General features: G+C 53.8%; 1 protein-coding gene across 8 annotated transcripts in view; it reads right to left on the reverse strand.

Moving 5' to 3' along the window:
- Positions 1-9,323: 9,323 nt before the first annotated feature.
- The window catches only part of CSNK1E (casein kinase 1 epsilon), a 36,917-nt gene continuing 30,108 nt past the window's right edge, over positions 9,324-16,132 (reverse strand). The window contains exons 8-12 of one of the 8 annotated variants that reach the window (XM_061418506.1): positions 13,556-13,616; positions 12,600-12,792; positions 12,329-12,468; positions 11,702-11,767; positions 9,324-10,398 (exon numbers count right to left, since the gene is read on the reverse strand). In XM_061418506.1, coding sequence (XP_061274490.1) covers positions 11,751-11,767; positions 12,329-12,468; positions 12,600-12,792; positions 13,556-13,616 — 411 coding nt within the window. In that variant the 3' untranslated portion in view covers positions 9,324-10,398; positions 11,702-11,750. Of the gene's footprint in view, positions 10,570-11,701; positions 11,768-12,328; positions 12,469-12,599; positions 12,793-13,555; positions 13,617-14,384; positions 16,060-16,132 lie in introns of those variants that run through there. The other 7 variants (XM_061418507.1, XM_061418505.1, XM_061418510.1 and 4 more) reach the window with 7 other exon arrangements.

Raw genomic sequence — 16,132 nt, forward strand, 5'->3', positions numbered from 1 at the left:
TTATGCAAATATATGTGTGTACATCTATTTGTGTGTGGTTTAAAATGTGTAGTAGTTACTGAAGCTGTGCTCTACAACCCAGCTGAGAGCCTGCACATGGCTACTGAAGCCAGCACGCTCTAGAACCCGAGCTCCCCAACAAGGGAAGCCATCACAGTGGGAAGCCCACCAACCGCAAGTAAAGAGTAACCCCCGCTCACCGAACTACAGAAACGCCACACACAGCAACAAAGACCCAGCGCAGCCAAAAAGAAATACTTTTTAAAAAATACATAAAAAATAGGGAATGCCCTGGCGGCCCAGTGGTTAGGGACTCTGGGGTTTTCACTGCAGAGGGTGTGGGTTCAATCCCTGGCTGGGGGACTAAGATCCTTCAAGCTGTGCAGTGTAGCTAAAAAAATAAAATGAATAAAAATAAATAAAATGCATAGTAATTTTCTGGAATGCAGAAGCACGGGCCCTCCCATAAACAGAGGCCAAACAAGGACTGGGTGTTAGTCATCTCTGCTCAGAACCCGACACACCGGGCCATCATATTCATCACGACTACTACGCGCTGAGCAGCTGCTATGTGGCAGGCGATGTACTAAACTCCTCTTCATTATCTCAACAAGCAGCAGTGCTGACTGCCATTTGGCCGACGAGGAAACTGAGGCACGGAGACGCATCATTACCTGGCCAAAGTCACACCTGAGCTGCCCAGCACACAGGGAGGCCTAGTGGTCCCGGGTTTATTAAATGAAGCCGGGACCCACACCAGTCCCACAGGGAACTAGGAAAAATCAACTGGCAAGACAAAATGCTTATGACTTCACCAAGACTTTCCTGTTGGGATAGTGACCATCAGCAAGCAGAACAAGGCCATTCCTGCCTTCCAAGTTGTGTGTGTGTGTGTTGTGTGTGTGTGTGTGAATCAGAGATGTGGCTGGTGATGGATTTATGGGTTGCTGTGAAAAGAGCCTGAGTTGGAGACACAGAGAGGAGCTTCCTCTTTCTGCCTGTCTGTCACACGTGCACACACAGTCTTACACACCTGGGCCTCCAACAAAGGTGAGGCGAGTCCCACTTGGAGCTTACCTAGCCAAACCAACAAACAAAGGAAAACAAAGAGAAGGATTTACTGCAGTTGCCTTGGAATCACTAGGAACTTGTTTCCGGTTCTCTACAAAATCCCAGGTTGCTGCCAACTATCCCGAGCACTGCGATCGGGAAAGGGAGGTTCAGGTCGGGGACATGCAGGAACTGGGGAAGCGGGGTTCAGGGTTTCCCGGGAAAGCCTTTAATAAGAGGGAAGGGTCCAGAGTAGGCCTGGTGGCCCAGTCTCAGATCTTCTGTGACTCAGTAAACCTGGAGGGGATGACTTCAGAGGGGCGGCACCTTAATCATAGGTGCTTTGAAGATGCAGGGATGAAAGGCCTTGGGAGGTATAATTACAGGAGATGCCATTCTCTCAGGGGCCTGCAGGAGCCCAAGTCACCATCTGCAGAGATATGTTGCGGGAGTCCCCAGTGGGGCCTTCTTAAAGGGGCAGCACCCCAGGGGTGGGCTCTCTGTTCCCTTCCTTGGACGGCTCTTCATCCTATCAGCATCCCCTGCACGGGCAAGTGCAGCCTCTGCGAAGCCAGGTTCCAGCTCTGCAGCTTCCTGCACTTCAATAGGCAACAGGACACAGCCTCACATGGAACAGTTTGGAGGACAGACAGGAAGATGCTGTTGGCGTCTCAGGGCTAGGGTGGAGGGAAGAATGGAGGGAGCAGGCCAGAGGAAGAGGAGGAGGGGAAGGTGGCTCTCGGTCACCATGGCAACACTTCCCCGGCTCATCAGACCCCTTCTCGTCACCCAGCCACACACAGCCCAGCCCGGAAAGCTGGCCCCAGACAAGTGTGGCTTGAGCGAGAGAGGAGATGTCTAGAGATTGGGCAGCTGGAGGCTGGAGCTTGGAATGTGTTTACTCTTCTGAACGATTAGACGGGTTCCTGTGGGCGCCTGTGTTGCAGGCTTTGGGAACGAGGATGTGACGTGGAGGCCTCAGCCTTCTTAGCTGTAACTATTCCCATCTCCGTTTCCGAAATAGAGCAGGGATGGGGGAGGGGGAGGCAAGGGAATGAGAGAATACAGGAGGGGAAGGCTCTCTCCTTGGCTAAAGTCACACTGGAGTGACTCCTACTGGAGCTGATGGCAGGGGTCTGCCCAATCCACTCCCCTACAGGAGGCCCTGGCTTTCGGCAGAGGGGAGTGTAGAGGGTTGTGGGGGGCATCAGAAGGTAGTGGGAAAGGGGAGAAGGAGAGAGGCTGCCACGGAGCAGCCCCGTGGCGCCAGCGGCTTGTGTTTTACGGCAGGAAGTGACTGAACCAAGTTCAGAGGAAGCCAAATCCTTCCTTTTGTACCAGACCATTTTCTGCGGGTGTCTCCTCGGTCTCCTCCCCTCCTTCCTCCTCCAGACCTTCTGCCATTCAGTCTTCAATCCCCTTCCTCCAGTGATCTTTGGCCTCCAAACAAGAGCAGGCCTCCTAGATCCTCAAAACCATCTCCTTCCACACCTCAACCCCAGTTGCCTCCCCTCCACTCTTCCCCACACCCCCTCAGACACAAGGTCACCTGTTGGCTTTTATTGGAGCGGTTACCTGTGTGTGCATGTGGGGCAAAGTTGCAGGGATGGGAAGGGGCATGAGGGAACTTGCTGGCGGGTCGACATTGCCCACATCTGTTTCAGGTAGTGATTACACAGGCACATAGAAACAGGTAAAAAGCTATGGATCCCTGTACACTTAAGATGTGTGTGCTTTTCTGTGCATACGTTATACTTCAATTCTTAGAAAAGAAAAAGAAGATCGAGCGGGAAATGGTCAGTGGGAAGCTTGTGTTTTGCCAGCCCCCTTTCCTCTCTCTGCTCTGTTTGCTTTGAGCTCGCTGACCCCACCTCTTCCCTGAAGCCCCGCCCCCAGCCAGGCTCCTCTCTCCCTGGCCCGGCCTCCTTGATTTCCAAGCTGCGAAGGTTTCCAAGCCCCGAAGGTCTGCCCTACTGCCCTATCTGCGTTCTTGCTTTCTCTCAGTGGTCCTGCGATGCTCCCAGGCTCCCACGTAGATCACCTCAGAGCCTCCGACTTCTCCCTTTCTTTCAGTCGGCTAAGAACAGACCGGTTCAGAAAAGGGTTCAGTCATCCTTGCCTTCTGGATGTCTCCTGCCTGGATTGTAACCATAGCTCCCTAACTCCTCTCCCTGCCTCCTTTCTCCATCCTCCAATCTCCCTGCCCACTGTTGCCAAATTCATATCCCTCAAGTTCACATCCGTCGTGGCTCTTCTCTAATCGTTGGTTCCCCGCAGTGCAGACGCTGGTGGATGGAAGTCAAGCCGGTGGGTTCTGGCGTCTGCCTCTTCTATCCTTGGTGGCTATCTCCTCCCTACCCCTTTGTGCTTGGATCTCTGAGTACATATCGAGCTAGTTCATAGCTCTGGGCCTTTGTTCATGCTGTTTCCTCTGGCAGTAATGACTGTCCCCACCTCATCCCTCCTCCCCACCCCCCAGGCCATCACCACCCAGTAAATTACTCACGTTTCAAGGGTCAGATCAGGTATCTTTGAACACCTTCCTGACACACCCCCTCCCTCCTTTGTCCCTGGTTCATACTGCGTATCTCACACTGGATTTTGGATTGGGATAAGCCATTGGTTAACTTGAGTGTTTCCTCTGACTTGGGCCCTTGGAAGCCAAAGTCACACCTCGGGTTTGCAGTGTGCAGTAACCATTACTGAGCACTTACGCAGCACTGGGCTAGAGTGAAGGTTAGGAGCATGGGCCACTGTGTCTCTGTGTCCTCATGCACTCAGCGAGCATCAGAGTACATCAGCCTCCTAGGATGCTTATGAGCAGAGAGGGTGGGAACAGGGCCTGGCACCAGGAGCCTCCTCGGCCCTTATGAGCATCTGTGGTTTTATTTAATCTTACAACCTCTGAAGCAGGTAATAGCACCTCCACTTTACAGAAGAGGAAACTGAGGCCCAGACAATGCCCCAGGTCACAGAGGGACCAAGCCAGCCCTCTGGGTTCCACTCTGTGCTCTCCACCCCTCACCCCTGCACTCCACTCCCCCTCAGCCCAGCACTGGCACCCACAAGCCCCAGTGTTTGTTGCATGAACAAAAATGATTCACTAAGTGGCATGCTTGCCCCCTCCAATCTGGGCACAATTTCCGAGCAATTGTTTGGCGTACTTTATAAAAATAAACTGTTCGCCTGGTTGACGCATCCTGGTCATTCCCTGGCCTCAGCTTAAATATCACTTCCTCAGAGGCTGTCAGCCACCACCCCCTCTCATATACATTAGCTCCCTGAATAAGAAACACAGGAAAGAGAAACCAGACACCAGTGATGATCGTGGGTAGGAACACAGTGGAGGGGGCAGGGATGGTAATGACTCTCTATAATTTGACTTTTATTTATTTTTGACTTTTGGCTGCACTATATGACATGTGGGACCTTAGCTCCCAGACCAGGGATTGAACCTACGCCCCCCTGCATTGGAAGGCAGAGTTTTAACCACTGGACTACCGGGGAAGTCTCACAAATTGACTTATACAGCTTGATGTTCATATATGTAATAGCTCCAAAAAATTAAAACAAAAGAGAAGGGGGACACTAACTCATTATTGAAATTAATTACTACACAGAACACAGAGAAAAGAATGACTTCAAGTTACTTCCAGGCACTGTGCTCTGACCACATTTCCTCAGAATATAATCTAAGGGGGAAAAAAAGTCTGTAAAAAACTCTTTACCCATAGGTATTGGGCTTCCAAAATCAGTTCTGAATATCCAATGGAAGGACTGATGCTGAAGCTGAAACTCCAATACTTTGGTCACCTGATGTGAAGAACTGACTCATTGGAAAAGACCCTGATGCTGGGGAAGATTGAAGGCGGGAGGAGAAGGGGACGGCAGAGGATGAGATGGTTGGATGACATCACTGACGCGATGGAGGTGAGTTTGAGTAAGCTCTGGGAGTTGGTGATGGACAGGGAGGCCTGGCGTGCTGCAGTCCATGGGGTCGCAAAGAGTCGGACACGACTGAGCAGCTGAACCAACTAGTGACTTACGGGTAAAGAATCTGCCTGCTAATGCAGGAGACTCAGGTTTGATCTCTAGGTGGGGAAGATCCCCTGGAGAAGGAAATGGCAACGCACTCCAGTATTCTTCCCTGGAGTATCCCATGGACAGAGGAGCCTGGTGGGCTACAGTCCATGGGGTCACAGAATCAGACTTAACAACTAACACATCATATACTTTTAGTGTGTGGGTGTGTCACTCGCTCAGTTGTGTCTGACTCTTCGAGACCCCACAGACTGTAGCCCACCAGGCTCCTCTGTCCATGGGATTTGCCAGGCAAGAATACTGGTAACAAAAATGGCAAGGAGAGGGTTGCCATCTCCTTCAGGGGATCTTCCCAACCCAGGGATCGAACCTGTGTCTCCCACATTGCTGGCAGATTCCTTACCACCTGAGCCACCAGGGAAACGAAAACTTGCATATATTGTTGGGTACAGCAAATAAGCGCGTTACTATTAGCAGGAACTAAAACTTTCACTGCAAAAGATATAGAAATAAAAAGCTCTTTTTTTAAGATTAGCTCCTTGTACTTCCCCTCAGGGCCCACAGTTGCTAACTTCACACCTACTGTTTGAAGTCAGATGGGAGGGGCTGAGAGTGACCCTACTCCAAGGCAGGTCTCCTTGTGGTTCACTGCCTGCAAAGCAGGACCCTCTGGCGTTTCCTGGTGGGTTTGTATGGTCAAAGCTATGGTTCTTCCAGTAGTCACATATGGATGTGAGAAAGTGAAAGTGTCTCAGTCACATCCGACTCTTTGGAATTCTCCAGGCCAGAATACTGGAGTGGGTAGCCTTTCTCTTCTCCAGAGGATCCCAACCCAGGGATGGAACCCAGGTCTCCCACATTGCAGGCAGATTCTTTATCAGTTGAGCCACAAGGGAAGCCCATGGATGTGAGAGTTGGACCATAAAGAAAGCTGAGCACTGAAGAATTGATGCTTTTGGACTGTGGTGTTGGAGAACACTCAAGACTCTTGGACTGCAAGTAAATCAAACCAGTCAATCCTAAAGGAAATTAGTCCTGAATATTCATTGAAAGGACCGATGTTGAAGCTGAAGCTCTAACACTTTGGCCACCTGATGCAAAGAATTGAGTCATTAGAAAAGACCTTGATGCTGGGAAAGATTGAAGGCAGTAGGAGGAGAGGACAGAGGATGAGATGGTTGGATGGCATCACCAACTCGATGATGACATGAGTTTGAGCAAGCTCCGGGAGTTGGTGATGGATAAGGTAGCCTGGCGTGCCTCAGTCCATGGGGTCAGAGTCCAACAAAACTGAGCGACTGAACTGGAAACTGAGGAATTAAGGCTTCCCTGGTGTCTCAGATGGTAATGATTCTGCCTGCAATGCAGGAGACTTGGGTTCAATCCCTGTGGTTGAGAAAATCCCCTGGAGAAGGAAATGGCAACCCACTCCAGTATTCTTGCCTGGGAAATCCCATGGACAGAGGAGCCTGGCAGGCTACAGTCTATGGGGTCACAGAGAGTCAATACATGACTAAGTGAGTAACACACACACAGGCATTAAGGACCCACCTTTTCCTCAGTCTCACAGGAAGGTCCAGGAGACCCTTTACTAGGGCTGAGCCAGACTGGAATGCCAGCCCTGGAAGAGACCTGAATTATGAGGATTTTGAGTGATGCCCAAGACTTACAAGGGGGCTCTCAGAGCCCTCCATCCCCTCCTCAGGTTGAGTTCTTGCCTGTGGGCAGAGATCATGGTCATAGTGGCTCTTGGGTTAATGAATACGTAGGACAGTAATGTGTGCTGGGTAAACGTGAACTGCTAGACCAATTCTTAGATAAGCTGGTCAGACAAAGGCCGCTGAGGCTGAGGGCTGTTTCTTTATCGGAGCTTGGGCTTGGCTGAAGAGACCACCCAGGGTCATCTATGGCACAACTGTCTTCATGGTGTTCCTTCATCTGAAGGCAGAGAGGTTAATACCTAACTCAGGATTAATGGATAGAATTGTGGATAAGATAATGCTGTGAAGAGTGCTTTGAACTCTCCCCACTCAGCAGGGTCGCAGCATTACCTGGAACATGTTAGGATGTGGACCCCCAGGCCCATTCCAGCCCTCCTGAGTCAGAAGCTGCATTGTAACAAGTTCCCCAGGTGGTTTGTGTGTAGTTTTTTTCTTTTTTAATATTCACCTGTGTCGGATGATGCCACACAATATGCCAGCAAATTTGGAAAACTCAGCAGTGGCCTCAGGGTTGGAAAAGGTCAGTTTTCATTCCAATCCCAAAGAAAGGCAATCCCAAAGAATGTTCAAACTACTGCACAGTTGCACTCATCTCACAAGCTAGCGAAGCAATGCTCAAAATTCTCCAAGCTAGGCTTTAATGGTACATGAACCAAGAACTTCCAGATGTTCAAGCTGGATTTAGAAAACTCAGAGGAACCAGAGATCAAATTGCCAACATCCGCTGGATCATCAAAAAAGCAAGAGAGTTTCAGAAAAACATCTACTTCTGCTTTATTGACTATACCAAAGCCTTTGACTGTGTGGATCACAACAAACTGTGGAAAATTCTTCAAGAGATGGGATTACCAGACCACCGTATGTGCCTCCTGAGAAATCTGTATGCAGGTCAAGAAGCAACAGTTAGAACCGGACATTGAACAGACTGGTTCCAAATTGGGAAAGGAGTACATCAAGGCTGTATATTGTCACCCTGCCTGTTTAACTTATGTGCAGAGTACATCACGAGAAATGCCAGGCTGGATTAAAGCACAAGATGGAATCAAGATTGCTGGGAGAAAATCAATAACCTCAGATATGCAGATGACACCACCCTTATGGCAGAAAGCGAAGAGGAACTAAAGAGCCTCTTGATGAAAGAGGAGAGTGAAAAAGTGGGCTTAAAACTGAACATTCAGAAAACTAACATCATGGCATCCTATCCCATCACTTCATGGTAAATAGATGGGGAAACAATGGAAACAGTGACAGATTTTATTTTGGGGGGACTCCAAAATCACTGCAGATGGTGACTGTAGCCATGAAATCAAAAGACACTTGCTCCTTGGAAGAAGAGCTATGACCAACCTAGACAGCATATTAAAAAGCAAAGACATTACTTTGCCAACAAACGTCCATCTAGTCAAAGCTATGGTTTTTCTAGCAGTCACGCATGGATGTTGAGAGTTGGACTATAAAGAAAGCTGAGCACCAAAGAATTGATGCTTTTGAACTGTGGTGTTGGAGAAGACTCTTGAGAGTCCCTTGGACTGCAAGGAGATCCAACCAGTCCATTAAAGGACATCAGTCCTGACTATTCATTGGAAGGACTAATGCTGAAGCTGAGGCTCCAATACTTTGGCCACCTGATGTGAAGAACTGACTCTCTGGAAAAGACCCTGATGCTGGGAAAGATTGAAGGCACGAGGAAAAGGGGACAATAAAGGATGAGATGGTTGGATGGCATCACTGACTCGACAATGACACGAGTTTGAGCAAACTCTGGGAGTTGGTGATGGACAGGGAAGGCTGGCGTGCTGCAGTCCATGGGGTCGCAAAGAGTTGGATACAACTGAATGACTGAACTGACTTGACCGGCTGTGTCGGGGCTTAGTTGCAGTACGCACCATCTTTAATGCAGTGCATGGACTCCCAAGTTGTGGCACACAGGATCCAGAGCACACGGGCTTCAGTATTTTCGGCTCCGTGGCACGCGGGATCTTAGTTCCCTACCCAGGGATTGATCCCGTGTGCCCTGCATTGCAAGGCAGATTTTATTTATTCACTTTTTGGCTGTGCTGGGTTTTCATTGCTGTTGGGGCTTCTGTCTAGTTGTGGTGCATAGGGTTCTCATCGTGGTGGCTTCTCTTGCTGCAGAGCACGGGCTCTATAGGTATTCAGCCTTCAAGAGTTGCAGCCCCTGGGCTCTAGAGCACAGGTTCAACAGTTGTGGCTCACAGGTTTCAGTCGCTCCTTGGTATGTGAGATCGTCCTGGAACCAGGGATCAAACCTGTGCTTCCTGCACTGGCAGGCTGATTCTTGACCACTGAGCCACCACGGAAGCCCACGCAAGGCAGGTTCTTAACCGCTGCACCACCAGGAACATTCCTGTGTGTGGTTTTTGAAGCAAAGTGTTGAAACAGCCCCAAGGAGGCACCAAGCGCTGCTCGAGTGTCCCCAGCCATACCCGGTTCACCAGGTCTGCTGGGGAGAAGCCCCCAGAGCAAGAGGTGGACCAAGGGCTTCCCAGGTCACTTTATCCTTTTCTACTTTATTACTTCAAATTAACAACCACAATAAAGCTCAAAAAAGTCCAATATTTACACAGGAAAAAAGTACAAAATTCCCCCCAAAGTTCTTCAGTATTTTTTTTTCAGTTTTTTAAATTACAAAGTAATAAAAAGCTTTGCTCTTTAATTAAAAAAAAGAAGAAAGAATAAAAGGGGAAACAGAGGTAAATAAATTAGGAAATACACACACGGAAAAAGAAAAAACAAACAAAAATAAAGTAAAAAAAGGGTTAACTAGGTGGGATGGATAAATCCAGTGCCCAGCCCTGAACCCCAGGCTCCTCCTGACAGAGACAGAACACTGGGAAGGGGGAACCCAGGTGAGTGTCAGAACCAGGGAATTAATTCATAACCCAGGAGCCAGATGCTTTCTGGAAGTAGTCTCCACGGATTCTGTCCCTACACCAGGGGGACCACAGGCCGAGGACAGTCTCAGGGGTCGGTGGTGGCAAAGACTGTCTGTACCCTTCTTGAGGGACATGGAGGTCACTGCCCACTCCCATGTCCTTGTCAGGGGCATAAGAACAGAAAAATTGGCCTGGCAGGCGGGCAGGACACCTGCTGTCCTAGGAGACAGAGGTCAGATACAGACACACACGCCCACAAGGACTCTCAGCCCCACCGCCTCACCACCCCACTCCTCAAGGTCTCTGTGGGGAGGCAGAGAAGGGACTCTCACGCTCAAGGGGGCACTGACGAAAGCCCAACACAGAAAGTTGGTGACCTTCATCTCGGGGTTGGGGGTGGGGACTGCACTCATCTCCTGAGGTCCCCAGGCTCACGAACACCCAGCGGGACCTGCCTCTGACCAGCAGATCCATTCCTCCCAGTGCCTCGGGCCACCTCCTGAGGGCCTGTGAGGACCCGCTGCAGCTCCAGTGCAGAAATGTCCCTCCTGGCCAAGTCAGGCGGTGGCTGGGTGGGGCCGTGGCATCCGGTGAGTGTAGCCTGGTATCTGGGAGCCTCTGGCAGCCTGGAGGTTGTGGGCAGCGGGGAACGTGAAGGGACAGGATTCTCTGTGCTGAGGGTATCCCATCTTCTTGCCATCGGCAAATTAAAAAAAAAAAAAGAAAAAAAAATTCGAAACAGAATCCATCGTTGGTTTTGTGCTGGGTTTTTTTCTTTTTGTTCTTTTGAGTGGTTTCTTTTCCCCATCTTTTTGTTTTTTGTTTTTTTTTTTTTTTTTAAAGAAAATACAGTGAAGACACTAGAAAGGGGGAGAGAGAAGACAGATAAGGTGGGCATCTGCCCTGGTCACCCAGCCGCCAGCCACCTTCCGCTCCGGTCTCCCTGGCCCCAAGGCTCCAAGTCAGTCCCTCTACAGCACATAGTGTGCTCAGCCGCTCAGTCATGTCCGACTGTGACCCCATGGACTGTAGCCTGCCAGGCTCCTCCATCCATGGGGATTCTCTGGGCAAGAACACTGGAGTGGGTGGCCATGCCCTCCTCGAGGATCTACCCAACCCAGGGATTGAACCCCAGGTCTCCCACACTGCAGGCGGATTTTTGACCGTCTGAGTCACAGTAGGTGCTCCATTTTCACAGAAAAGACACAATCACTTTCTCTCCTCTCTTTTGGTGAACAGCCACCTCCTAGCTATACAAACACCCAACCCTGCCATGAACGGGGCTGGTTCCTGGGCATGAGGCTGACAAAGGTAAAGCCCGAATGCCGGCCCAAAGCTACCTGCGGAATAAACGTCCACAAAGCAGGTCACACGCAGCTGGTGTGAGGTCAAGCCCGTGAAATGTCAGCTGCTGCCAGCCACGTGCATATTCCCCAGGGAGCTCAGACTACCCCTCCCCAACACACACACACACACACACACACACACTCAAGTTAGTCCCTGCCACACCTGCGTTCCAGATGGGGCCCCAGTGAGCTGAGCTGTAACACCCCGCCTCAAAGCCTCATGCAACCACAGGTCCCATCAAGGCTCATACTGACCAGAGGGTGCCCCCCACCCTCCCAGCCCTGGGGCTGCGGAGGTCACCAAGGGGCTTCTCAGAGAGCAGGTAAACTCCTGACTTCAAGGCTCTACTCTAAGTGGTTTGCATGAATGAAGCATAACCGCCCAGAGGCTGAGACCAGGGCGAAAGCCCTGGGGAAGGTCACAGGGTGGGCCCTCGGGTTCCGTCCCTGCTACCAACTTCCCAGAACAGTTAGGGCAGCATGGGGATGGAAAGCCGGCCCCACACAGCCCCACACAAAGAGAGGGCTTTCTGGCAGAAATTAGCTGGTATGGGCCGGGCCTGCTCAGAGCACAACCATGGGTTCTTCCAGGGACCGTGGGGGTCCAGACCTGGCTGGGCTGCGACTGCAGCAGACGTCGACTCACCTAAGCAAATACTGGTCCGATGGGGGCTCCTCCTCACTTCCCGAGGTGGTCAAATGGCACGCTTGTCTGGGGGGAGGGAGGCAGAAGGGTGGGAGGGGCTGAGCTGCTGGCAGGATAAGCGGGCAAGTCTCTCCCCACTACAGAATTCCACCCCGCCAGGCCTCTCATGCAAGGGAAGGAGTGGGTGTGTGATCTCAAGCACCCCAGATGTTCGCATCTTGTAGACAAGCACGCTGCCCTGGGAGGCCCAGCAGCTGCTCAAGGCCGTGGGCTTCCCAGCTCTCAACCTGTCCTGCTGGGGTGCCACCACCGCCTCTGGAGGCCCAGAGTGGCTCTCCCGCCCACCTCTGCCAGACCCCTTCCCCGGGGATCCTCCCTTCCCCACTTTGCTAGTCCACACACAGCCCCTATGTGGGGGCCACCTGATGGGGTCCGACCACCCCTCCATCCCGTGCTGAGTGGGGACAGCGGGGGCGTGCTGATGGCAGGGACCACGACCCCCTCCGCTGTGAGCTCCCTGCCACCCACCCGGGCTGGGGCCCCTGGCAGAGGGCTGGGTCCTGACTCCCACCGCCTTGCTGGGGCAGTGGTGAGGCCCAGAAGGGGCTGGGGGCAAGGGCAGCTCACCTGTGAGGCTGAAATCCGGGAGACCTCTTGCCGCCCAGTGAGGTCGGAGGACGAGACATTGGCAGGCGCGCCCCTGTGTAGCCTCATGCTCACCTTCCTCTCTCTGTCGACCCGTGAGATCGCTCTGGGAGAAGTATTGCCTGGAAGGCAAGGCGGGGGGTCGGGGTTGGGGGAGGAGGGAGAGGGAAGCTGCCCTCAGCACCCAGGCCCCTGGCTGCCCTGCGCCCCCGACACTGGAGACCCCCGCCCACTGCCCAAGGTGCCCGCTCACCAGCTTGCTGGATACGGGAGGCAGGGGTGGAAGCCACAGGCTCGGCTGCACTGCGGAGCCGGTTGGCAGCGGCCCCCGTGGGTGGGCCAGGGGGCAGGGCCCGGGTTGCCGACCCCCGGAGCTGCCCCATCCTCTCCTCTCGCTCGTGTTCTCGCCGCTCCCGGTCCACGTCCTCGGGGTTTCGGGCTGCACCCTGCGGGCATGAGACGAGAACCCTGGTCAACCCTGCGGGGGTTGGGGTGCTCCGGGATCCGGCACTCCATCGGGGTCAGAGCAGGGGAGGCAGGCCGGGGGGTGTGTGTCTCAGAAACCCTCAGGTCCCACCGCCTCCCCACAAAGCAGGTAGCCCGAGAGACCCGGAGATACCCCCTGATCACACTGCACAGATAAAAAACAAAGCCACACGACTGCCCAGGAGAAAGCTCGACCTGGGGAGCAGAGGGAGGTCACTCTGTCCTGGTCTCGTGGGGCCTGGAGTCAGGGCTGGGAGGACTGATGCCCCAGGACGGCCAACCAACCTAGGTTCCCCACCGCCCCCATGTACAGAGGGCCCTTGGTTCCCTGACGCTTCCAAACACAGCAGGGCAGGTGCTCAGAGGCCGAGAAAAGAGTTACAAGGCGAGCTGAAGGCAGGGCCAGGGCTCAAACAGGCCTCTCAGGGCCCAGTTAGGGGGATCTTTTCCAAGGGCTGCTCTTCCCCTGGACCTGGCAATGGTTTCACAACTAAGAGGCCCAAGGGACCCACACAGATGCTGCCTTGCTTGGGATGGGAGCTGGAGAAGGCATGGACTAGATGCCCCATGGAAGAAAGAGGCCCAGCAGGCAGACGGGGGCGGAAGAGGTGCGTGAGCCCCTGGGGGGCTCTGCGCTCTAGCCACTGCCACCCCCAATGCAGGAGGAAAGGAGAAAGGCCGAGAGAGAGGAGCGCGGCATGGGGGCGGCAGCGGCCGCGTTACCTAGTTGGTCCTGGGGTCGTCCACAGGGACGGGCAGGGGGCTGGCATGAGGGGGGCCGCATCTGTGGAGGAGAGAGCTGCAGGCTGAGTTGGGGGGGCGGAGGCAGCCTGCTCATGGGCCACAGGCTCCTACAACCCTGTCTCTCCCAGAGAACCAGCCGAGAAGGCCTGACTATCCTTCAGAGATGGGGTGGGGGCTGGCTCTGGACTTAAAAGCAACTCCAGGAGCTAGCGGTTGGGGGATCAGAGGATCCTTGGATCCTACAGGAAGAACCGGGACCCAGAGAGGCCTCGGGAGGCCTGGGGCCGCACAGCTCAGGGCAGAACTGGGCTATGTCCCAGTCTCCGCTCTCCGTGCTCCCAGAGGACTCGGGCAGAACATTCTAGAGGTGTATGCTCTCCGTCCTCCCACCCTCAAGCCTGTCCAGGCAGGCCGGGAAGCACCAGGGCGATACCACCTGACCCCGGGTCCTCATCCTGGGCTCCCATCCACTCAGTTAACAGATGGGGAGAGAGAACGACTGAGCCAGAAGCAGGGCCAAACCTGTGACGAGCGCTGCCACGCCCACTCATTAAACATCCCTCGGGGAGGGGGCACATCCACCCTGCAAGGCAGGTCCGAACTCACTCTCTGGTGGGGGGACACTGAGGCTCACTGAAGTCAAGTGACTCCCCCAGAGGTGCCCAGCCCAGGGGCTGTGGCTGAGCAGAGGGCTGGAGCCCTCGCCCTCCACAGACTTGGGCCCACAGTGGCCCTGCAGCAGAAGGAGCTGAGTCACTCATCCCGTTTTCCATCCAACCCGAGTGATGCCTCAAGAAATGCACACCAGGAAGGTCTCTTGGCTTTTATTTGCCCACAAGAAGACACAAAAGGTCAACGTCCGAGTCACATGAGCCTTCCCCCGTGTTGTGCAGACCCCTGTCCTTGGCAGTGTCAAGTTTCCACCCGGCTGGCTGGTTGGACTTCAGAATACAGTGGCTCTGTGCAGTATCCCAGGTTCCAGGTATCGGGGGACTCCGGGGCCCTGACGCTGAACAATACGGCGTGGCCCCTCCAAGGAGGGAAGTTCTCAGTCAAGGACAGGATCCTTCCCATGGAAGAGTTTGCAGCCCTCGGTGCCCAGCATGGTGTCCGGTCTGCTGGTAGGTGCTGGTGAAGGCTTCTTGTAGGCAGGGCAGGAGGGGTGATGTGGGAGGAGCTTGGCCTTGAGGTAAAAACGTGGAAGGTCCCCAGGGCATGTCCACAGATACTTCCGCCAGGGGCAGCTGGAGGTGGTCAAGCTCACCATAGCGGGGATGGGGTCAGAGGTGCCCAGTTATCCAGTCCAATGGCCCTCAAGTCGGAGATCGGTGTGGGAGGTTGGTACCTCTGCTCAGCTTTTGCCTCTAGGGCCTGCCTCGATGGGAACTCCAGGAAGGGGTCAGGGTGCCAGCAAAGGGTGGAGAGAGTGCTCCCGGCCTGGCTTGAGGTGAGATCTTGTAGGCTGGGTGGTCCCATGAGAGGCTCTATGAGGAGCCATCTGGAGCTGCAGGTGCCCCTGGACTTTCTGCAATGATGGATGTGTTAACATCCACCTTGACAGGTGTGGCAGCCACTAGCTGGCCACCTGTGGCTCCTGAGAACTTTAAATATGGCAAACGATCTGAGGAAGTATGTTTTCAGCTTTAATTAACTTTAATGAAAAATTAGCCACATGTAGCCAGTGGCTACCACATTGGCGGGCATAGGCCCAGACTTTGCAAAATCCATTCTCTGAGCTGTACTGAGAGGAAGGGCCAAACTCGGCCCTGAACCAGACTCATGAATACGTCTGTACATGGATGAGAGGGTGGGCACAGTGCCCTAAGCAGCACCCTGGGGTGAGAGCTGTGCTCCTAGACAGAAGGTCTGCGGTGATGGCTGCCACTGCCCATCTCCCACCCTTGGGGCCCTCCAGCCTGTGGGACATTTTCATCCTCCGCCCAATCTCCGCCCCGCTCCTTAGGCCACTGTCTGAGAGTCAGAGAGAGCGCGGATCAGAGACCAAGTGCCAATCCCAGGGTCCTGGAGAACAAGGCCTCGTCCTGAGCATCCGGCAGAAGGGTGCCCGCCAAGAAAAGAGGCAGTCAGGAGGACATGCACGCCAGGTAGGGGCATTTAATGAGCTCAGGTTCAACACAGAGGCTGCCGGCGGGGTCTGGCCAAGGCTGTTCCTGGGGTCCACTGCCACCAGGCCCTCCAGGGCAAGGAACATGGTGTCTCCTTCAGGCTCTGTTCACCAGGCAGCTGATTCGTCCCCAAGAATCTCACAGCAGGGCTTTCTCTGCACGCCCTCTCCACTATACCCCCACCACATCAAGGGCTGTCTCCTCGGGCCTGGCCCCGATGGGCTTGGGCACACCTGGTGATGTCAGAACTGGGGCCCCGCAGCCCAGACCACAGGCCAGTAGTTTTGGGGGGGCAGCTCCTCCACCTCCTCCACGGGCCTATGTGGAGGGTCCTGGGTGCCCAGTGGCGCCGGGCACCTGGAAGGGACAGAGAGAGCACAGCGGAGGCTCAGCCTCTTGGGCTCCCCCACCCCGCCAAGCGGTAAGTCTC

This window comes from Bos javanicus, chromosome 5, assembly GCF_032452875.1.
Source record: "Bos javanicus breed banteng chromosome 5, ARS-OSU_banteng_1.0, whole genome shotgun sequence".
Lineage (NCBI taxonomy): Eukaryota > Metazoa > Chordata > Mammalia > Artiodactyla > Bovidae > Bos > Bos javanicus.